Genomic DNA, 21,585 nt, shown 5'->3' on the forward strand with positions numbered 1-21,585 from the left:
GTTGAAAGCATCTTGTCTAACGTACTGTCCCTTTATCCTTATCAGCAATGGCCAGAGCCAAGGCCTTTCTGGTTTAGACCTCCTAAGACTTACTCTCTGGTGGATGCCAAGATCCTCCATTTACAACCTAAAGCACCATTTACAACCAACTCAGAAACTTGCCTAGGAACTCTTCAGTTAGTCCAAGTTTTAAAGCTTCTTAGTTTCCATGTAGCACATGGACTAACTAGAGCAGTTCAGAAGTCTCAAATGGTCAAATGATGGAGACAAAGAAACAAAGAATATATATATATATATATATATATATATATACACACACACACACACATACATACATACACACATTGTGGCTTGCTAAAAAGGCATATTTTCATTTTTCTCCTTTCCTGGAAAGATATATATAGGAATTATGGATATGAATATATATTAAAACATATATATGAATGAGAGATAAATAATAGATAGATATGTATATAATAGCATTATACTGCTAAATATGTCAAAGAGTAAGAAAATCTTCTACATGAAGTACTGACAATAAATTTGAATTTAAGAGTTACCTCTGCTTTCCATCTTGGTGACATTTCACACATTATTTAATATCACTAACTTATTTTTTCATCAAAAATTACCACTCTCCTCATTTGGTCACTGTGGACTCGATTAAAACCACTTACATGTCAATCACAGTTATTGGGTGGGAGATTAAAGATGTTAAGTTCAAAATGCATTGTATAAAATTCTCAAAAGAATTAATACAAATATTGTTACTAAAAAAGAAACTGGAAAAAACATTCAGTCCTCCTCCTCCTCCTCCTCCTCCTCCTCTTCCTAATGTCTGGGTGTCTTAACCTGAAGTAGTGTTCTTTGAGAGTCCAGATCAAAATCATGGTCACAGGGGCTGGGCTAGTCCTGAAAGCGAGTGAAACCATCTCTTTAACACACTTTTCAGTTTAAGGTTTTGGGGGGTTTCGTGTTTCTGTTTTGCTTTGAAGTAAGCAACTGGAGACGCTTTGCAGATGACTTTTTATCCAGTTCCACTTGTCCTCTATGTAAGTGAAAATATAGCCTATCATCGAATATGGATTTCACAGAGAGAAGCTCCAACTGAAATAAAAGCTTACCTGCAGTTCCAGAGAGTTCCACACTTAAGGTTCGCTCAATAGTCTTGTTCTCAAATGGGGAACCCTTGGGGTCACTGGAAGATATGGCACATTTATAAAAACAAACTGAAATGGAGTTGCTGTAGCCAAATGTATTAGAACCCCCTTCCCTTTCTGAAAATGGTTGCATTTCTTAATACTTACTTTGGTGACTCTGGGGTCAGAGGAAGAGATAAAGTTGTTGGTTTGGCTAAAGGAAAGAAGAAGAAACTAATTATAAAATATTGAGTCTTTTTCAGATCGACTTTCTGCTATACTCAAGTAGGAAACAACGAGGCAACTGTAGGACTCAAGTAAGGGAATCCTGAATGTTGGCTGAAAGACAGACTCCAGTCCATTATGCTGAAGCAAATTCCAAACACCATTTGAATCAGTACAATACCATTAGGAAACACATACAAACAGAGAATTTTCCCACAAATGCACCATCTCATTAAGGACATGAAATTTGCATCATATCATGAAAGAGAAATATTGTTTTCTGTTTTTAATTTGAAATCAGTACACGGCTTGTTTACACTAGGAAATAGCGAGTAACTACGAGGTGACAGATCGTTATGAATATTCAGTTGGTTTTGTGCCGAAAATGCATAGTTTTATATCTATCCCTGAGAATAGGAAATTTCTGAGACTAAGACTCGAGCAATACCCATCATGGAGAGATGATGACAAATTGCAGACTTTGACCCGAATGGCTTCAATGGAGTTTGCATCCCAAATCTGCTAGACACGTGAAGGCATCACATTTCTCAGTTAAAATATCAACAGACATTCTTCTATGCTCACTATTCCTTTCCGTCCTGAGTGTCACAGAATCTTAATTCCTTTGGTGTCTTTTCTCAACAAGAATAGGAATCTTCTTGCTCTCCTACGTCAATTACTTTTCTATGTCAGTCTTGTGCATTGAGTGGGAAGAAGAGAATAAATGATGACAAATACATTATGTATATATATGTTTATCTACAGCTATGTATGTGTGTAAGATTTTGCCCTTTATTGCTAATTACTTTCAGAAAGTCAATAGGTAACTATTGTATAATATACAACTATGTATAATGAAAATCATAGCATTGAAACGAAAATAACCTCTGAAAGAGTTTCCTACTTTATGGTTGAAAACTCTAAGGCCCAGAGACGCTAAACGATGCCTACAGGGCCATAAAACCAAATCTTGGCAGAGTTGGACACTAAGATGTTCCCTTCCTCTTATTATCAAAAGGAATTGAATTCAATACACTTTAAAGGAAGTTAACCAACTCTAATAATTAGGATTCTTTGAAATGTAAAAATATTATTTATGTCTAAATTAGTCTGGAATAAGGTACTTTATATGAAAAATAGTATTTACATATTTAATTTGTAGATTAGAATTTCGTTTTGAAACAATTGAATAGTAAGTATATCATCTATCCAAAGTGCATCCAGAAATATGAAGCTCATGCTGTCTTCTGCAAATTAGGTACATTGATTAATTGGCTTTTACACATATACCACTAGATGAGCTGATTGTACATTAATTTTTGAGTATGCCTAATTTAATCAGCCTTTCACAAAGAATAAATTTATGAACAAATTTTACTCACTTTTATGGTATTTTTCTAATAGCCAGGATAATTTAAGCAGGTTCTATAGACAATACTACCCGATTAGGAACAGTGAGATAAATTACACAATAAATGCACATTGAAAATCAGAAACAGGGATCTACCACAGGCCATATTAAACTCTCACGCAAATGTTTCCAAAATTTGGATAGCTAGATACAGGGAATCCCAAGAGCAACAGAGGGAGAGAACTGGCCCCAGCTATGCTGAACACCAGCAGAGTCAAGCAGAAAATGAGAGGCCTATGCAGGGTGCAGTCCTCCAGTCGACCTCAGACTTGAACCCGTGACTGCACGTGGGCTCAAGGGTACTCTCTCACAAGCACTATTGATTTCATTTGTAGGGAATTTCACTGGTGCTGTTCAAGGACTGCTTGACCACAGGCTGCTAGGGCCCTTACAGTTACCCTTCATGTAGATGCTATTTTTGAATAAAGATGTGTGTGAGTGAAGGAAAGAATGAGATCCGAGCACACACCGTAGACTAGGCAATTATTCTAAGGAAGCAAAAAGTGCATAGTGCCACCATGTAAGGAAGAGCAGAACAAAAACCCAGTCAGGAACATAGCAGCGCAGGAAGAAAGTCACCTCCCTGTCCTCCTCCAAATAGTCTCTGACTGTTCATACGACTTCAACTTTTTAATTTGAAAAACTTAAACAATCTTAGAGGGTAAGCACCTATTGGTTATTAATCATAGGCTAGGGGTCATTTCCCAAGGCTTCTAATAACTATGGAATTTCTTTTTCTTTTGATTCAGCTGGCTTTGTTCTGGGATGAACATTTTAGACCTTATCACAGATCTATACTTTAAAAAAAATTCTTCATATACCTGGTCCCCCTCAGAGAATCCATTTTTCTGGGAACTATTTAATTGTTCAATGCCATGGTTTGTAAAAGTTTATGATAATATTTAAAGGAAAATGAACTTTAAGAAAGTCTCAAACTCTAGAGAGAGAATACAAGGGGGCGGGGGAGAAGGAGAGAGAGAAAGAAAGAGAGGGAGGGAGGGAAGGAAGGAGGGAGGGGAGGAGAAAGAAACAAGAGACAATGAGAGAACTTTAAACTATAGGCTAATTGGCCAGATTCCTTAACACAGGATTTCAAAGAGCCAGAGACTTTCAGTTCCGTGCCATGTATGTATGGCTGGGAACTGGTCAGGAGGAACCCAGTGGATTCTTCACTCATTCGCTACACCAAGCTTAGTGAGCTCCTTTTCCTAGGTCATCAACATCATCAGTCCCCCTGATAAAACAAAACCAACACAGCAATGATAGAGCTTGGGATCAGGGGCCAATCCTGGCTGAGGGAGCTGGAAGGGAATCAGGCGTGTGGAGTTCAATTCATCTTCACAAAGTGACAGGCACAGGTTGGTAGCAAGTGGGATACATCCGGCAAAGAGAACAAAAAGAAAAGCCAACAAACAGCAACAACAAAACCCTAATGGAGAGCCAACTTAAAACAGGAAAGTTCACAGAGTCTTCTAAGGTAGGAAGACAGAGGGATTACACACCCCAAGAAAGAAATGCCTATTAAATCAGCAGCAACAACAATACCTGTTGTATGAAAGGATCCTGGCTCAAACCAGACAGGGACTACCACCCTGCAGCTGTAATTTAGGGAGCCAGAACGATTACTTTCAGAAAAAACCCTCTTTCTGCATCCTTGACTCCCACAATTGGAAGGAGAAGAGTTGAAAGAGGAAACTATTTCTGGGCCAAGAGAGATTTTCCCCAAATCATCCGAATCTGCCTTGCAAGCATGAGCCTCCTGGCTACATATGGGACGAATAAAGATCACCCAGATGTTTTGTTTAATCTAGGTGGTATTTTTAAAATAAGAAGGGTGGAAGAAATCAGGAATTTCCAAGTCCTTACATGCAAAGTTAAAATCTGTGAGCATAGCAGGTGGTCTTAAAAAGTAAACCAAGAATGTACTTAATCAGAAAGACTGCGTAAATGCTGTTTACTGCTTCCCAAGGTAGACAGAAGAAATCTCCAGCGCCTCATTTTTTCCATGACTGGAAAGGGAAAACTAAAGAGCCCTGAGAAGAATTGGCAAGCGACCGAACATAACCGTCAATGATCTCAGTAATCCAGATGCGTATAAACCTCAAAGGTGTTGTAATCCCTGCGGCCCCCCTCCACCTAGTTTAACAATGCAGGTGTCTTCAGAGTGTATTACTCACGCTGTTTATCTGCCAAATACGATACGTTCAAGCTGTGTCCAGGGAAGATCCCAGCCCACTCCCCCACCCCTTTTGTCCCAGACAGACACAGATGGGAGCAAGCACAGGGTCCACTTGCTCGGGCTTCTCAGGGGCAGTTAGCGCCCCTGCTGGCTGCTGGTTGTTGCTGGTCTGGCATTACCTTGCTGAGCATGTTGCGACTGCGGTTGTGTATGGGACTTCTTTTTGGAGGCGCATTTGTCTCTGCTGCTGTTCCTGTTCTCTGTGGGTTTGGTGTGAGGAGGGTCATCGCTTGTGGTCAGATACTTGAGAAGCTCTGAGCAGGGACGTCTTTGTGGCTTTTGCTGTTGACAAATGCTCTTTGCTTTATTGCCCCATGAATTCTCGGTCTTAAAAACAAGGCATAAAGAAAGCTAAAATTAGTGAAGTGAACCTTATCAGAATGGATATAGGTTTTCTGAAGAGATGAGATTTTCGGTGAAGTGCTCAGTCTAAGTGTACTGGATCTATGAGCTGTGAATAATTGTTTGCAGAACAAGGAAGAAAATTACATTTAAAATTCCTAAATGCCATTTATGCAGCTTTTTATTTCATTTCTCCTACATCCCGATGTTCCTACTCAGCAACATGTAACTAACAAGACCCTACAGCGCCTTTACTGTGAGAAAAGGAAAAAAAAAAAAAAGAAAGCTGCTTTAAACCTTAATTTACCGCTGATTGCTGAGGCCCAGTATTCACAACTCTCTTAAGTACCCCTTAACGCTCCGCTTTCGCTCACAGCGAATGGCAAGACAAACATTGTTTAATACAGCCCGCTAACTGAATTATGTCATTGCCAGCATTTTCTCCAATTAATGGCAGAGACGGATCTTTTGCAGGGAATTCGAAACCATCTTTCTCAGGTTAAACAGCTGGCAAAAACAGCCATCCTGCATCTTAAAGCCGTCCACCGACCACAGCTACCAGCCTACCAGTAAATCGTGCCGTTGTACAGACCACTGCATGCATTAATCAAGTGGGAAAGGAATTACACATTCCGATCATCAGAAAAAAACAATGCCTAAGGGAACTCTTCCTACTATCCCCCAGGCACCAGTGTTTGGAGACAAGACACCCTTCTGGTCTGCTTCCCTCTAGGGGTAGCTGCGGGATCCTGGCTGAAGGAACACATGCAAACTTTATGTCCCTTCGTTCCAGAGATTTGTGCCATCCCCACCCCCTTGCTTTTTTTTTTTTTTTTTTTTCTGTTTTAAAAGGTTTGCACACGCACCTTAACAACTGCAGGGCTTGTTCTGATCCTGTGGTTATGGTTCGCATGGTTCTGAGTGCTAAGACCACTGCATTCATTGTAGCAGAGCTGAGTATTGGCTGGTGCCAGTAAGAGCTTCTTAAGCTAGACATGCCGGGGAAGGGAAAGCAGGAAACGTTACACATCTTCTAAACTTCAGACTGGTAACTGAAAGCTGACGAAAAGCAACTGAATGTCTCTTTAACTATACCACACTTTAGCACAAGAATGGTAAAGGAAACAGCTTTATTAAAAGTAAGAAAAGATTTTATCATTACAGTGCTATCTCGGAAAATATTCCCTTACCGTTTATTTGAGACTTGGCATTGTTATCCTCAATTTTTAAATGACTGTTTATGTAGAATAATGGTGCAATCTTCCCTAAAACGATTCCGAAAGCAAAACTATCTGGGGTAAAGAAGGCTGCCTTGCCCACTAACGCTTTGGGGGCAGAGGGTAGATACTAAATCTTTCTCCTTTTCTTCTATCAAATTCACATGATCATCAATAAAAACATTTCTGAACCATATTTCATAACTAAATATATAAGCTGATGAATTAAAAATATGTGGATTAGAGCAGTGGCTAGCACTGGTGGGAGGAAAGAAAGGCTTTGTAAACAGGGTGCTGTTCAACAGCCTTCATGTGGGTCACAGCACAAGACAAGCATTTGCTGTTGGGGCTTGCATCTTTGCTTTTTGAATAAGAGCCTCCTTATGCAAAGACTCACTCCTCCCTAGCCTCCTAAGCAGCTGGGTCATCCATATGCCCTACAATGCCTGGGTTTAGCACTTATTTCATGGTCCTAATTTCTTCATTCAATGACTCTCAAGAGCTTCCCTGCCTTTCCATCCTATCCATGCAGGATGCCTTTACCTCCACAACACTTCCCAGCTGAACAAACTGTATAGATGCAAATCCTTGCTGAGGAATTAGGATACTAGACCGAGAGCCAGTGACACATGGTAGGCATGGAGAGTGACGAGTGATTTACACATGTAATATTCTCCTGAAGAGCAGAAGTCTTAGACTACAAAGAGGGAACAAGCAGATCTCCATATGTTCATGTAGAGTTCCTTCAGACTTAACAATTTGAGAGACTTAACCTCCAAATAGCATGCCGGAGTATTTTATTAATGTTAGAACAATGGTGTTCCATAATTTACACAGCACTGCTCTTCCATGAGATTTATAGCAAATGACAAATGGCTATCATGGATGGGGAGGCAAATGGCATACAGAACTAATAAAATTCTGGTCAAGCATTTAGTTGAAAAGAAACGTCACTCCTCATGGCCAATGGATTTATTCTCCATTGCCTACCACAAATTTCAGAAACTTGGGCTGCAGATAAGCTATTATTTTTCCATCTTCTTAAGAAATGCTGATCTAAAGTCTTAAGCTACAGCATACTGCCTTACTTGCAATTCTATTTTTAGAATCATATGCAAAGAAATGTAAACATTATTATATAATCTGTAACAGCAAAAACATGGAAAGAAAAAACTAAACACCTCACTGGTACTAGATTGCCTAATAAATCAAAGCATCTCCATACAAAAAAATACTATGCAACCACCAAAATTGTTTCATATGTCGAAGCCATATACATAAACAACAAAAATAGACCTGGCAGGTTATATTTGCATATGTGCACATATATGTGCATATATACATGTGTATGTATAACAATAATAATTAAAGAAAAAGAGGCTATTAATTTGAGAGCAGGGATCATGGGAGGGTTAATAGGGAGGTACCAAGGAGAGAATGGAAAAATGATAGAGAAGGGGAAAATTGATAAAATTATATTTTAATTGAAAATTCATAGAAATAAAGACATCTTTAAAAATCATAAAATACAATGACATATCCATCTTAAATTTTAAATTAAAAATCATTCAGTTATTTTGATATGATAAGGTCTTAAAAACCACAGGTAAATGTTTAGTCTTTTGTTTTTCTAGATCTTGCTCTTCTCTTAAGGCTTTTATTATGAACTTAATTCTTAGAGAAACAATCACACACATAATAAGAGTAAAAGATTGTTGTCATAAACAACTTTCATTATGCCACATAAGAAATACCTTATCAACACTTTCAGTAGGGAATTACAGAATTGGAAAATCTAGGCTGACTGGTAAATTTCTTTTCCCTTGAGTCTGAATTAAAAATCCAAACCTGATTATTCCTACAGAGCCAGTTGCACTGGTCAGTCAGTGGCAACTCTGACCACTGTTTAGACAGTAGGAAGGGTTCTTACTAGAGACGGCTCTTCTGCCTCCTGAGGTGGAGGGGTGCCGTCAGGCATGGAGGAAGGACTGGCCTCGTTGTCAGTGGTCACGTCTCCATCTGTCAGGGCATCAAATGAGGGCAATCCGTCTTCATCCACAGGGAGACTGTCCAGTGTCTCTGTGAGAACTGCTAGCAAGTTTGCCTCATTCTCTTCATCTATCTTCTGCAGAAGCAGTGAAAAAAAAAATACAGAAGACATGAGTGAGTTGACATGAGGAGGCAGGCACCAGGATTAATCAGAAGGCTGAACATGTCCGGGTGGGTGAGGAAACTGTATGTGAATTCTCAATGCCCATGCCAGAACACAAAGATTATGTCTTCCACAAACTCCTAAATCGTTTTTAGTCTAAATCATATGATTACCAAATACATTTACTGATCTTGGAGCTGTCTGGTTTAGCAATCTGCTAGGTCAGTCTTTAGTACTCCTGAATTTTCTGTTGTGTTCACAGTCTTTTTACACATCCTCACGTCTTCTGCCTCTCACATATGAAATCTCAAGCCTTATGAGAAATGTAAGCATCATCTAATCTTCATACACAGTTCTTAGATCTCCCACTCACTATGCCACCCCAAATATTCAGACAACGTTTTCCTTGAACACCATCAGAAACTTGAACTACGCAAAGGGAATCTACACACTTTTGTGATTTCAATTATAAGCTCATCATTGCTCACTCCAAAATCATTTATTTCTCTTCCTGACATCCCTCCCAACTTAAGTCATAAATCTCTGCCCACTGGATACTTGTACCATATAATGGCTCTCTTGTCTCCAAAACCCAAACTTGGGACCTTTCATAGCAAAACTACTACTCTTTTTCTTAACTCCTTTAGTTTGACTATCAGTTCTTCTGACTTGTGCTCTGAAATGCCTGGGCTCCTTATTATGAAATCAGTTGCTAAGGGGAAACCCCCCTTTGCAATGTATCTTAACTAAACTCATCTCTGGTGCCAAAGATATAACTTCAGCATAGTATGGTTTCTAGTAGGGGCTTTGCTTCTGTGGTGTATTCCAACTTTCTGCCCTTCTGCCTACACTCATTTTCATTGATGTTCACACAAAACTAACATCATCCTGTGCCTTCCATGGATACTATTGAATGCCTTAATCTTGGCAATGTCATGGTAAGGACTAAACATGAAAGAAAAAAGATCGAACTCTTCCCTTTAGTCGAAAGGTAAACAGTCTATGAATGATATGAACAAATTATATAAAGGATAATATTAGTCTTGGTTCTCTGTATAAAAACTGTAATGTCTATATTTGTTAAGATAATAGTAAGTTCTTGTCTATGCATGTAATAAATCAATCCTAGCGCTGGGCACGTGGAATATATACTCCTTTGTTAGTCAGAATAATTCACTGACAACATTTATTGGCACCCATAGAGACTGTGCACATCATTTTCTATTTTTTCTTTTAGAATTCTACATTGTTTATCCAGTTTGACCTGTTTCCAACGTTCTTTTTCTTTTTTTGTCAAGTTCTGTACGTTATGACATTAACAATATGGCTAAATTATTCCACAAAATTCTATTACAAAATGCACCTAAGCTGCTGACATCTAATAAAGCTGGCAATACCCACCCTTCCGTTCTCACTAGCATTGAACTTCGGTTAATTGACCTGACAAAATTACAAGAATCACAGAAAAAGACAGCTAATCAGAAAATCAAATTGTATTACTAGAGAAATTAGGCAGGGCCTTATCATGTAGACATTCTATTTTCACGTGAAAAAAAAATGTTTTCCCTCATTACTGGTCACGCTCTATCTAGGAGTCAAACTACAGGCTTGGCTTTTGTTTATTTATTTGTTTGTTTGCTTTAAGTTTAAAAAGTCAGGAAAAATCATTTTATTCTCTGTGAGCATTTAAAAAACTCTTTAACACTTGCATATGGCATGTTCCTACTGTCCCCAGGTTTGAGGCTATAGACACATTGCAGTGTGACAAACGGATTGAGTTTTAAGTTCTAATGAAGAAGAGAAACTCAACCAGAAGCTTGCAGTCCATCCCTTTCAGAGGGCTCACTTACTTCCATCAATCAAATGTTCCTCACAATCCAAACTGCACAACAACAAACCAACCAACCCTCAGTTCCCAATGCTTCTGTGCCCTTCCATATACTCCCAATAAGAGAAATAGTAAAATATTTTCCATTTTATGATTTATACCATAATCTAGTATCCAAAAATTTTAATGACTCAATTTTTGGTACTCCTAAATTCTAATTACCACCATATGCCAAAAATAAAACAAAATTAAATGTAAGTCATCAAACTTTTCTCAATAAAAGTATATTTAAATAAAATATGCCACTGTAAATCTTATCAAATGAGATTTGCATTACTATAAATGACTATAATTCTAATAAAATAATCTTTGAGGACCTCTCAAATACATACACATACCCAAATATATGTGCACAATTTCATTAAATTAAATTTAACACTTTTCATAAATACCTATCTCATTTTCAAAAAGGTTAAATTCACTGAAGTCAAAAAAGAACTCAAGAAAAATTGTTAAGAGTGCTTACCAATAGATGAGTAATTTTGTTTACCCTGATTTAAATTTTGTATTTGGCTTTCCAGCGAGACTACAAGTTGCTATTTGCTTTCAATCACAGGATACAATAGCGCCTCAGCTCTATCCGTTGGGTAAACAAACTCTGGTAATTCCAACCAAGTCAAAATGACAAAGAACACTTAAATTAACTAGTTTTCACCAATTTCTTTAATAAGCCTGAGCGAATGTATATGCAAACAATCGCAGAAATATTGGAGCCTGATAATGTCATAATTAATTTACAAGATCTTATCAACCCACCAACTTTCGAAACTCTCCTCCCTTAAAAGCACAGTAAGAACGGAGGGCTTCTGGAATGGGCTATTGCTACAGTAAATGTGTGTGTGCATGGTTGAGACACTTGGGTGAGGAGGCTACTGCTATCCAACCAGTACATACAAATAAGACCAGCCTTTTTACACCGTCAATTAAAGATGGTTATTGGGTATGTTTACTATTCCTGTATGTTCAGGTGCTCCGTGACCATTTATTTTGTAATGTTTGTTCTGAATTTTGGAAGAATGGGTGTTATAATTTCAAACTCTGGTTTTTTTCATTAATTACGGGAACCTAATGATATGCCTCTGTGTCAAAGATCAACCATTATTCCTACATGTAAAACTGAGCGGCTGCTGTCCCTCACTGTGGCAATTTCAATTAGTTTTGGGTGAGTTTCAAAAGTCATCCTCACAGAGAAGACAATGGATGTGACAAAGAGGACTCTGTTAAACAATTAATGTCACTTTCCACTATTGCTCTGGTCCCAATTTACAGAGTAAATAAATCAAAGTCGCCACAGATGAAGCACAGAAGCCTACGAATACATGTCTGTTCACATGTGACAGGGAATGGAAGCACATGAGTGAGCCAGGTGACACTGAAGGAAACACTTTCACAGCCTTGGCTCTTGTGCCCCTCTCCAGTCACTTGAAAAAACAATATTATAAGATGGAGCATCTCTTGGCACTGTCTAAAACAGTAGTTCTCAACCTGTGGGTCATGACCCCTTTGGGGATCCGTAACATATATCCTGCAGAGCAGACATTTACATTATGACTCATAACAGTAGCAAAAGTATGGTTATGAAAGAGCAAAAAAAATAATTCTGTGGTTGGGGGTCATCACAATATGAGACACTGTAATAAAAGGTCACAGCATTAGGAAGGGTGAGATCTAGAATAAAAGAGCTGATCACTACAATGTGTGTGGACATCACCAGCTCCATTCAATTCCTTGCAGCTGAAGAGAAGCCCAGGTCAGCAGGCACCTCCGGAGCTGCTCTGCAGCCATCAAGGGCATTTCCTGTGGGCAGCTTCAACCCTGGCTCCTCCTTACATGGTCCAATTCTGCTGCTAGTCTTCTGACCTAAATAAAGGTCTGTGTGTCTGTAAAACTCCACTCTCCAAGGGCTCTCCAGGAAGAAAGGAGGCCCAGCAACAAAACCTCACTCCAGGTGTAAAGAATTTCCTGTGACAGATGATACACTGGCGTTTGTACTGACAACCCCAAATCTGGAACCTGCAGCAGTTCAGAAGCCAAGCCTCATCGTTAATAAATAATGGTTCTGAACAGTCAACAGAATCTAGAGTCTCATTGCTGCTCCGTGAGACTTCAGTGTCCTGAAGTGGCTTGTGCACTGGGTGTGATATAATCCAAATAGCACAACTAAAGAAGGTAGACCACGTTCCTATGGGTTCCCAAGGTCACCTGAAGATTTAAAATCCCAGATGCAAGGCCTGAACTGGACTGTCTTGCTTTGCTCATAAGAGCGAAATGGACCTTTCAATTGATAAAGAAAACATGGTGGTTGGGCAAAGTCAGCTTATCCAGCCACATGCCCTAGAGAGCAAATAAATCCACCCCATCAGGGAAAAGATGAAGGACTGGGTTGCTAAGGGACACCTGAAGGGAGAAACCCAGAGGAGAACCGCATGTGGCATTCCCAAAGGTTTCTAAATGCAGCCTATTATGGAAAGACCATGCCCTACTCATGATAGTAATTTTTTCTGCATCTTGTAGCATTGCAATTACACTCTGCATCCCCACATTCTCACACTCGCTTGATCTCTGTTTGATAAAAATAGTTTAATAGCCATTTAATCACAGCTTCATTATCCTAGCTCTCTTAATGTGAATTAGGCCATGAGAATTCTAGCTTCCTCATTATTCAAATCATCAATAAGAAGGAAAGAGGGGGGTCTTCTTATCACTCATTAATCAATTTCAGTTTCTTAGGAACTGTTGACTCAGAGATCAAACTCTGTGAGAGGTCACTTAACCTTACAGTGTCTTTATTTTCCTGTGCAAAGTTTCGGGTTTTCTGTCTCATTCCTGTTATGGAATTTTTTTTATTCTTCTGAATTTATGATAAACAAAAGTGTCAATGCAACTTGAGAATCTTCAAGATGGGTTCCCAGAAGTATTTGCAGTGTGCATGCCCATCATCTTGATTACTCACATTTGAATCTTCTTCCATGTGCACAATCTACCACTGACTTTCAACTCCGGGCCAGCTTCCCCCAAGTACCCAGCATGCCCTAGGCCTCTTTCTTGCCCTATCCTGCTGATTTGGAAACAGCTAATGAAGACGAAATTAACTTCTTCTTTAAGTGAGGCCTAATTAGGAAGGGAAATCTGCGAGAGTAACATCTGGTAGTGTATTCCAAAGCCAAATATAAATGACATTTTTGGATTATCCACTATTTTGGATTATTTGTTCTGCCACATCCTACCAAGAGTTCAAATAACTAAATAAGAAGTGACTTTTAAGATGGATTTGAAAGTTCAAGTGAGAAATCCAGTTGATCACAGGTACCCTTGCCTGAATCTCCACGCACAGTTTCAGTTCCCTGGGTATAAATTGGCCAACAACAACAAAGATGTCTACATGTGTGAATTTTAGATTTGATGCATAACATTCAAAGATTCGGAAAAAGATTCATTCAAAGTAAAGAAAATAATAAGATTTTGCTGTTGTTGTTGTTTTGAAATGAAGTTAAAAGTTAGCAATCTAGACTAAGGCCCTGAAATCAAGCTGGTTTTCATGTTTTCTTTGAATGGCTGTAGTCAGGGTAGATGCTGTTTTTCTCTTTAGCTCCAGTGTGAGCTCTGAGAGGTTTGGGCTTTTGAGGAAGGTGGGGTGAGGCATTTTGAATATCTTTAAAAAGCTCTTTTGCACCTCTTTCTTCTTTCCCTGTACCTGTCACAATCCACTGTGGTATTTCTTGCTTCTCAAAGCAGGGGCACTAAAAGCTGGTCTGCCTCCTTTCTCTCTCAATCAACAAGAGACAGGTAAGGTCTCCACATAGCCCACTTGAGGGGCTCCTTGACCTTTCCCCATTGTGTAAAGAGGGTCCCCAAAAATATTCCACTAGCTTTTATCTACCATATGGGATACAGGCAGAAGAAAGCATGACATTAAAAAGCCCACAAGCATAGGTAAGGAGCAGACAGTAACTCAAATAGATCTCCTTAACTTCTAGCATACATTAAAAAACACGTCAGTGTGTTTTTAGTTTTCATAGAGACACCAAGGGTTTGCTTATTGCCATTTATCATTAGGGCCAACAACTTCTGATGAATGCTAAAGTTGCTAAAATTTGGGAGCCAAAAAAAAAAATAATAATACAATTTTAAATTCATTATTGGAGCACTTCACTACAGACACACAGATCATTTGAAATGTTACACGTTTATAATATCCCTCTTAGAACCCATAAGTATATATAACAAGTACATATTTTTAAAAAGTATTAAGTCACACACACACGTATAAATATGTGTATATATGTATGTATATATATATATACATATCAGTCTCAGTCTGTCCTGTGTTGACTAGACAACAGTATATAATCAATACTTAATATTTTCTGCTTCAGTTATCCACTTTAACCAAGGAAAGCAATGATCAAGAACTAGGGATAATTCTTGCAAAAATGAAACAAAATTCAAGTGGAAATAAAATACAGGAAAATCTGAAGATATTTTTTTCTGCATGGATATATTTAGATCTGTAGGAATCCATTTAATTCCCATGAATACATATGGCCCTATTTAAGCAGGCATAAAATTCATATTCACATCTGTACTTAGACTCCATTCTAACTTATTAACTTATATCATAATATTCATGAGTTAATAAGTATGTACAGAACATGTGGAATTCATTATTCTGAAGCTGCCGTAGGAACCAATGTGTAGACACAGGAAGGATTGATAGAATGGTTGGTGTGGGTAAAATGAGCTATTACAGAGAGGAAACAGAAAAAGTGACATTTTATATCTATTTCTCACAGTAGGAGGAATAAGGAACTGAGTGGTCGCATTGAGGAGGAAGCTCAACGGACTCAAGAGGAGTCAGCAAGGCAATCTTTTTGACCTTGGTTGTAAATGAAGAGAAACATCATTGCAAAAAGTGCAAGGGCACCAGACAGCCGGCTAAGAGAACAGATGCTTCCGTTCTCACTGCTAGCAGCTGCACAGCCTCAAGTGTAGCAACTCAAATCTGGCTGCATTGCATGATCTAGAATGACCATCCTTTTCACCCCCCGCCTCTGAGTTTCATGCCGCACAGAAGCCTAAACAACCCTAATAAAAAGTCCGTCATGGCTCACCCTCTCCCTGCCAGTTCCCATGCATGTCCTCTCATATCTCTAAAAATACAATCAAAACTCCAAAGAGTAACATGCTTGCTAGGTGTTCACCAGATGATTTATTATCCAAATTATTATGATCAGCTACGCAGGGTTGGCCCACACTATCACAGGTTAAATGGGGAACATTGTTATCCTTTCCGAAGTCAATATCATGTCACCATCAATGTCACCACTTACCTGCCCGAATTCTTGCCATCTGGTCCACAAAGCACCAGTCATTCTCTCCTAAGACCTTGGTATTGGATGTTTCCTATTCTCCAAGGCTCTTCTGCCAGGTGGGCCACAGGTTCTGCCCTCTTTTCTTTCGTTCACTCAAATATCCCCTCTCAATGAAGCCTCCACAATGATTCTAGAGACATTCTAGCTACTTTCCCTAACCTAGTATTCTTTTGGCACCCATCTCTACAGCTCAGAGTGTATCTTACTGATTTTTCTTGCTCATAAGCTATCTAAAACAATGTCTCTGAAAGGGCTATTTGATTATTAATTGAATACTTGGCATAAGAAGCTAGGAGTACAGCTGAGTGATGGAGGGCTTGACTAGCATGTTGGAGGCTGTGGGTTTTAGCACAGAAAAAAAAACAGTTGGCATATTGGAGATGGCTAATTTAAATGAATAAGAACTTTTCAGAACACCCAGAATATATTGTGACATTTCATTTTTCTTTTGTTTTTAGTTTTCTCTGTAATTTCCACCTCCTCCCACCCCCCAGCATATTTATCTTCTTAATAATGTTTATCTTAGACTATGATTTAGAATTAGTTTGCATTCATCTCACACAGACCAGATGATAGCCCAGGCAAGCAGCCAATATATTCTTGGTGTGAAAGAAGGAAGTATGAAGAACTAGGAACACAGAGGGGCTACTTCTTTTTGTATTTGAATCTGTATTTTGAATTTGTCCCATGAACTCTGAACCCATAGGAATAAATGCAATGCCCATGGATGATAAAAGAAGAGATTTAGATGAGTCTTTTTATAGACAGAGGGTAATCCAATCAGCCTTGTTTGGGGGAAGGACACTGGAACACATCATCATGCAGCCAATTTGTAAACACGTCAGAAGAAATGGAATGGTTGTATAAAAAGAAAGTCATGCCATATAAACTTATGACCCACCCAGTTGGGAATCCCAGGTGACCAAAAAAGAAGAAGCAAATAACCCATTCCATCAGGGCCAGAATCACCTGTGTCACTACATAACCAGGTCTTCTCTGAGCAGTGGGTTTGCATTCATCTTAACCTGGGATTTAAATTGGTATTCTGTGAAACAGTAGACATTAGCGCAGTCACTGTAAGAACCAACAGTGAATATCAGTCTCATGCGTGTTATACACTTATGTCGCAGGTTTTAAATACTTATATGTTTTAGAAAGCAACAATTCCAATGATTTATTTAGCCTATAATGAACAGAGGAGACAATGCCACTGCATTAACCATGCGACTGAATCATTTTGTGTTTGTCTCAGGATTAGGAAGGAAGGAAAGAAGGAAAGGAGGGAGGGAGGGGGGAAGAAAAGAGAGGGAGAGCTATGTGAATTTGGAAACACAAACATTTAGGATTTCTCAATCCTCTTTGATTAAACCAAAATAGAAAATAATCTGTTCCTAAAAGTAATTATAAGATACCGATCATTATTTTACAACTATTTTTTTCTGTTGATTTAGTATTATAGTTCTCTTAGATAGGTATTATTTTAATTTAGAATATCAAAAAGAACAGTTTATTTTTAAACCTATTTTCATTTATCCTTTCAGAATTTGTCACTGCAAGCAATGTATTTTGATGATGCCCACTCCCAATCCCTTTCCCACAGACTCCTCTAGCTCCCTGCTAAGTCCCTTTCCCAACTTCGTGACCTCTTCTCGTTTAGTTTTAATGATCCATTGAGTCCAGTCCATGTGGACAGAGATGTAAAGCTATCCAACAAAGTATGGGCAATCTACCAAGGGTCACACCCCCCAAGAAACCCAACTACAGTCATCAACTGCCAACAGAACTCAGCTAGGAGAGGAACATTGTGAATCCCTCCCCTACCCATTCAGTAATGTTGGCTGACTTGATCTTGTGAAGGTCTGGAGCTGGCAGCTATAGCTATAGCAACTAATTTTACTGAATGCTTCCCATGTTTCTAATGCTGAGTTAATTAGTATATACGCATTATTTCATTTAAACTATTTAACACTACTATTAGTCTAAAAATCATGCGCCTAATGAGAGGCAGAGTTGGATATTAAGTTAAATATATTTGATAAAGTATGGCTCCCCACATTCTTTACTGGAATTTTATGGGAGAGTTTATAGGAAAGGGGAGCTAATTGAGGCTATTCTAATCTATCTTCATATCGAAGGCACATCTATATTTAAAAACAAATAAAGCCAAAATGTCCAGGAAGCTATATTCAAAGAAACAGAGCAATCCTCCACATGGCAAGAGAGGATGCCTTGAAAATGCTTCTCACTTGTTTTGCTAGCTCATGTTCCATCATAATCCATCTTTACTTGTAGTGGATATGATTGGTTGTTCTGCTAGAATGTTCATTGCCTTGCCTTCATGTGTTCCTAATTCCCCCATATAAAAGCTGATATTAATCATTCTATCCTCAAAAAAGGTAACTTTGCACACACACACAGATTTTCTAGGCATCTCAAAGCTACCCACTTTCTTTCTAAATAACAGGTGCCTTAAGAAACAGAAACAGAGCTCTGGACCCCAGTGTAGATCACTTAATCTAGATCTGTAAATCAACATTTCCTAACTTCAACAGGGTAGCATCATTGGAAATAATGAGTGGATGAAACCCATCTGGATAAGGATCCAGAGTTACAGAACAAGAAAAGGAGCAATCCGGTAATTTAACCACTCATCCTTTAAAGGCTTCCATAATATCAGGATATAATAATATACGAGCAGCAGAGAGTGAGAGTGTTGTGTTAAGTCGTGTAATACTGTTGTTGCATGGGAGATAAGAGAGAGACTCAAAGTATTGAGCAAACTTTTTCGAGGTCAATTCTCAGCTGATCTAAGTCTGCAAAAGAATGGGAAAGAGAAACAGAGAAAGACAGAGAGGGAGAGAGCAGTAGAAGGAATAAGCAGCTTTAGGATGAGAGCTTCGGTGAATAAGAAATTAAATTTACAAAGATTTCATTTCAATAGTCAAAATTGTAACCAGCCATCATCCATGAGCCCTCTTCAGTTCAGACATCAGCACCAGGTCTTCAGATAGGAGGTGGCTATAAATAACTTATAAGGTTTTATTGTGGCAAATTAGCAGACTACATGAATCAAGGACAGAGACAGTACTTTTTTGGAGTGACGATGTAAGCAATCTTTATTCTATATATGATAGTACATTTTCTGCCTAAAGAAATGCTTAGACAGCAACATCATAAAGGTCAATGTTACTTGTTCACAAAGACTTAGCACCACGAGATATGTGTGAGATTGTGCAGCTGCAGATTCCCGGCACCTGGATCTATGTGGCATTTCAGGTTGGGTACACCAAGAAGCAGACAGTGTCAAATGATCTGATTACTGTGCTAGCCCAGCAATAGCATAGAATGAGCGAAAATTGTCTCTGGGTAGCTGCAAGCTATTCAGAGGCGAGCCTGTCCTCTGTGGGGCCATCTGGGGTAAAGGAAATCAAAGTGTGCTTCCTGGTAATCCTCTGTGCTGTCCCTGGCCCTTCCCCAAGAGAGCAGAAGCCATTAGAGCTGAGATTGGATCTGAGACTCCTTGAGTAACTTTCATATCCCACTAAAGTGCTCTGCACAGAGGAGTGGGCTGTCAATAAATAATTGCCAAATAAATACAATATGAGAGCTTCGTTTTCTCAATGATTTCACATCTAACAAATCTACATGGGGTTTGCTTGCCAAAGCATCTGAATAAGTTTGCAATCTCTTAGGATTTAGATGCTGAGCTTCTTTTAAATGCCATGCTGAGTGTACCTTTCATGAAGAATCTTTAAACACTTTCCACTGAGTTAGTTCTCAGTGCAGGCTCCTCTGTGGCTATTGGTGATTGGTATGCATATGCTGGGAGCATGCATCATAAGGTAGCATGAGACACCCTTTAAACAGAGTGTCCTATAAGAGGATAATGTTATTTAAGTAAGTTGGATAGCAGAGCCTTAAAAAGCACATTCCCCTGTAACAGCATGAGAAATAACAAGAGTGGGCCAGGCCAATCTGGATAAGAATTCAAGAGCTACAAAACAGCAAAAAGAAAAGTTAGGTAATGAAAACACTTCCCCTTTACTCCCTTCCATAATACCAGGATGTAGTAACACGCAAGCAACAGATAATGAGAGTGCAGAGTCAAGTCAGACAATGCTACTACATAGCACATGAGAGGACCAGCACTCAAATTGCTGAACAAACTTCTTCAAGATCAAAGATCTACAGACCTAAGTCAGCATTTGTTCTGATCTAGGCCAGTGTGATGGTTAGTTTTGCCATTGGATCCTGTTGTTTCCTGTTGTTAAAAGAAAGTAACATTTAAAGAAGTATTTTTTTTCTTAGAGTGCTATTTTTCTTCCTTAATATTCCACAACATTTAAAATGTCGTCGACAGAAAATTCCAATATATTTACTTCCAAAGAAAGAGTGGGTCATAATTACTAAATTATGTGTCCAAATCTGTGCTTTCCAATAGATAATGTGCACCTTCAAGTTAGGTATTGTGATTTGCACATCAAAATGATCGGGGACAACATTAATAATTACTATTTGAGACTTTACTGTATACCAAGCATTCTTGATCCTGGGAATGTAGCAATGAACACAAATAAATAAAATCCTTTCCCTCAGAGAGCTTATTTTGAACAAGAAAGGAGCCCAATGACTGACATCCTAAATTACTATAAACATGCTAAACAACTGTGAAGAACAAAGAATGGCTAGGGCAATATGAATGCTACTTGTGGTTAAGAAAAGCCAAACATATTTAAGAATCAGATTTAATTATAAAAGCAGAGCATGAATAGTTTGCTTAGGAAAGACTTCACACTGAGATAACTTAGAAGCACTTAAAGTTGAAAATATAATTGGTACTACAAGAACTGGACTCACGGAACAGTTTGTCGCTATCTTTTATATGAAATGAAAGGAAGCTGGAGAGCAGTAATTCTCAATACCGGCTACTCAATAGAATCATGTATGCACTTTAAAATTTTTATGCTTTAGCCCTTACTCCAGAGCAATTAAATCAGTACCTTTGCAAAGGGGAGCTAGTGTTTTTAAAGCTTCCCAGGTGGGATTCTAATGGAAGCCAGGATTGAGAGTCACGCCTTTAAAAGACTAAGTGGTAGAACCTTTGAGGAAAGAGGAAAATGAGTGTTCCCATCACTTGTCCACAGTGTGTAAGGTTCACTTGTCCTGCTTCCGGATGCCCAGGGCCCTTCACATGTCTCAGAAATACTGATGCTACAACCCATCCTAGAGCCTGTACTACTGGGACTTTCTTTTCAAAGTTCCAGTGTTTTCCTTGGTTACTTATTTTAGTCTTATTTTAAAACTTTTAGCTTCATTAAGTAGATCTCTAGTATAGAAAAGGGACACCCACCAACCAAGAGCTTCTACTAGCAATGTCAAATGGATGGTTTGTATAAACCATCAGGCCTCATAGACCAGACAGCATACTGACACATGGGTGATAAAATTAAAGGACTTCTAGGGGAATCTATATGAAAAGATTTTTTTTTTACATCTATTAATATGATAGCATGCATCTCAGATTAAATCATTAAAATATTTACTGAATTTGGATTATACTTTTAGATGTATTGAATTAATATTTTGCTCACAAAACATTG

The 21,585-nt window shown here is 38.6% G+C and overlaps 1 protein-coding gene across 3 annotated transcripts in view; it reads right to left on the minus strand.

Annotated features, from left to right (window-relative positions):
- The window catches only part of Ppargc1a (PPARG coactivator 1 alpha), a 630,833-nt gene that overhangs the window by 33,316 nt on the left and 575,932 nt on the right, over window positions 1-21,585 (minus strand). For all 3 annotated transcript variants that reach the window (XM_057772163.1, XM_057772164.1, XM_057772162.1), the window contains 5 exons: window positions 8,504-8,698; window positions 6,223-6,345; window positions 5,134-5,341; window positions 1,308-1,353; window positions 1,125-1,198 (listed from right to left, as the gene is read on the minus strand). In XM_057772163.1, the coding sequence (XP_057628146.1) occupies window positions 1,125-1,198; window positions 1,308-1,353; window positions 5,134-5,341; window positions 6,223-6,345; window positions 8,504-8,698 (646 nt within the window). The remainder of the gene's footprint in view (window positions 1-1,124; window positions 1,199-1,307; window positions 1,354-5,133; window positions 5,342-6,222; window positions 6,346-8,503; window positions 8,699-21,585) is intronic.

The sequence above is a fragment of the Chionomys nivalis genome, chromosome 6, assembly GCF_950005125.1.
Source record: "Chionomys nivalis chromosome 6, mChiNiv1.1, whole genome shotgun sequence".
NCBI lineage: Eukaryota > Metazoa > Chordata > Mammalia > Rodentia > Cricetidae > Chionomys > Chionomys nivalis.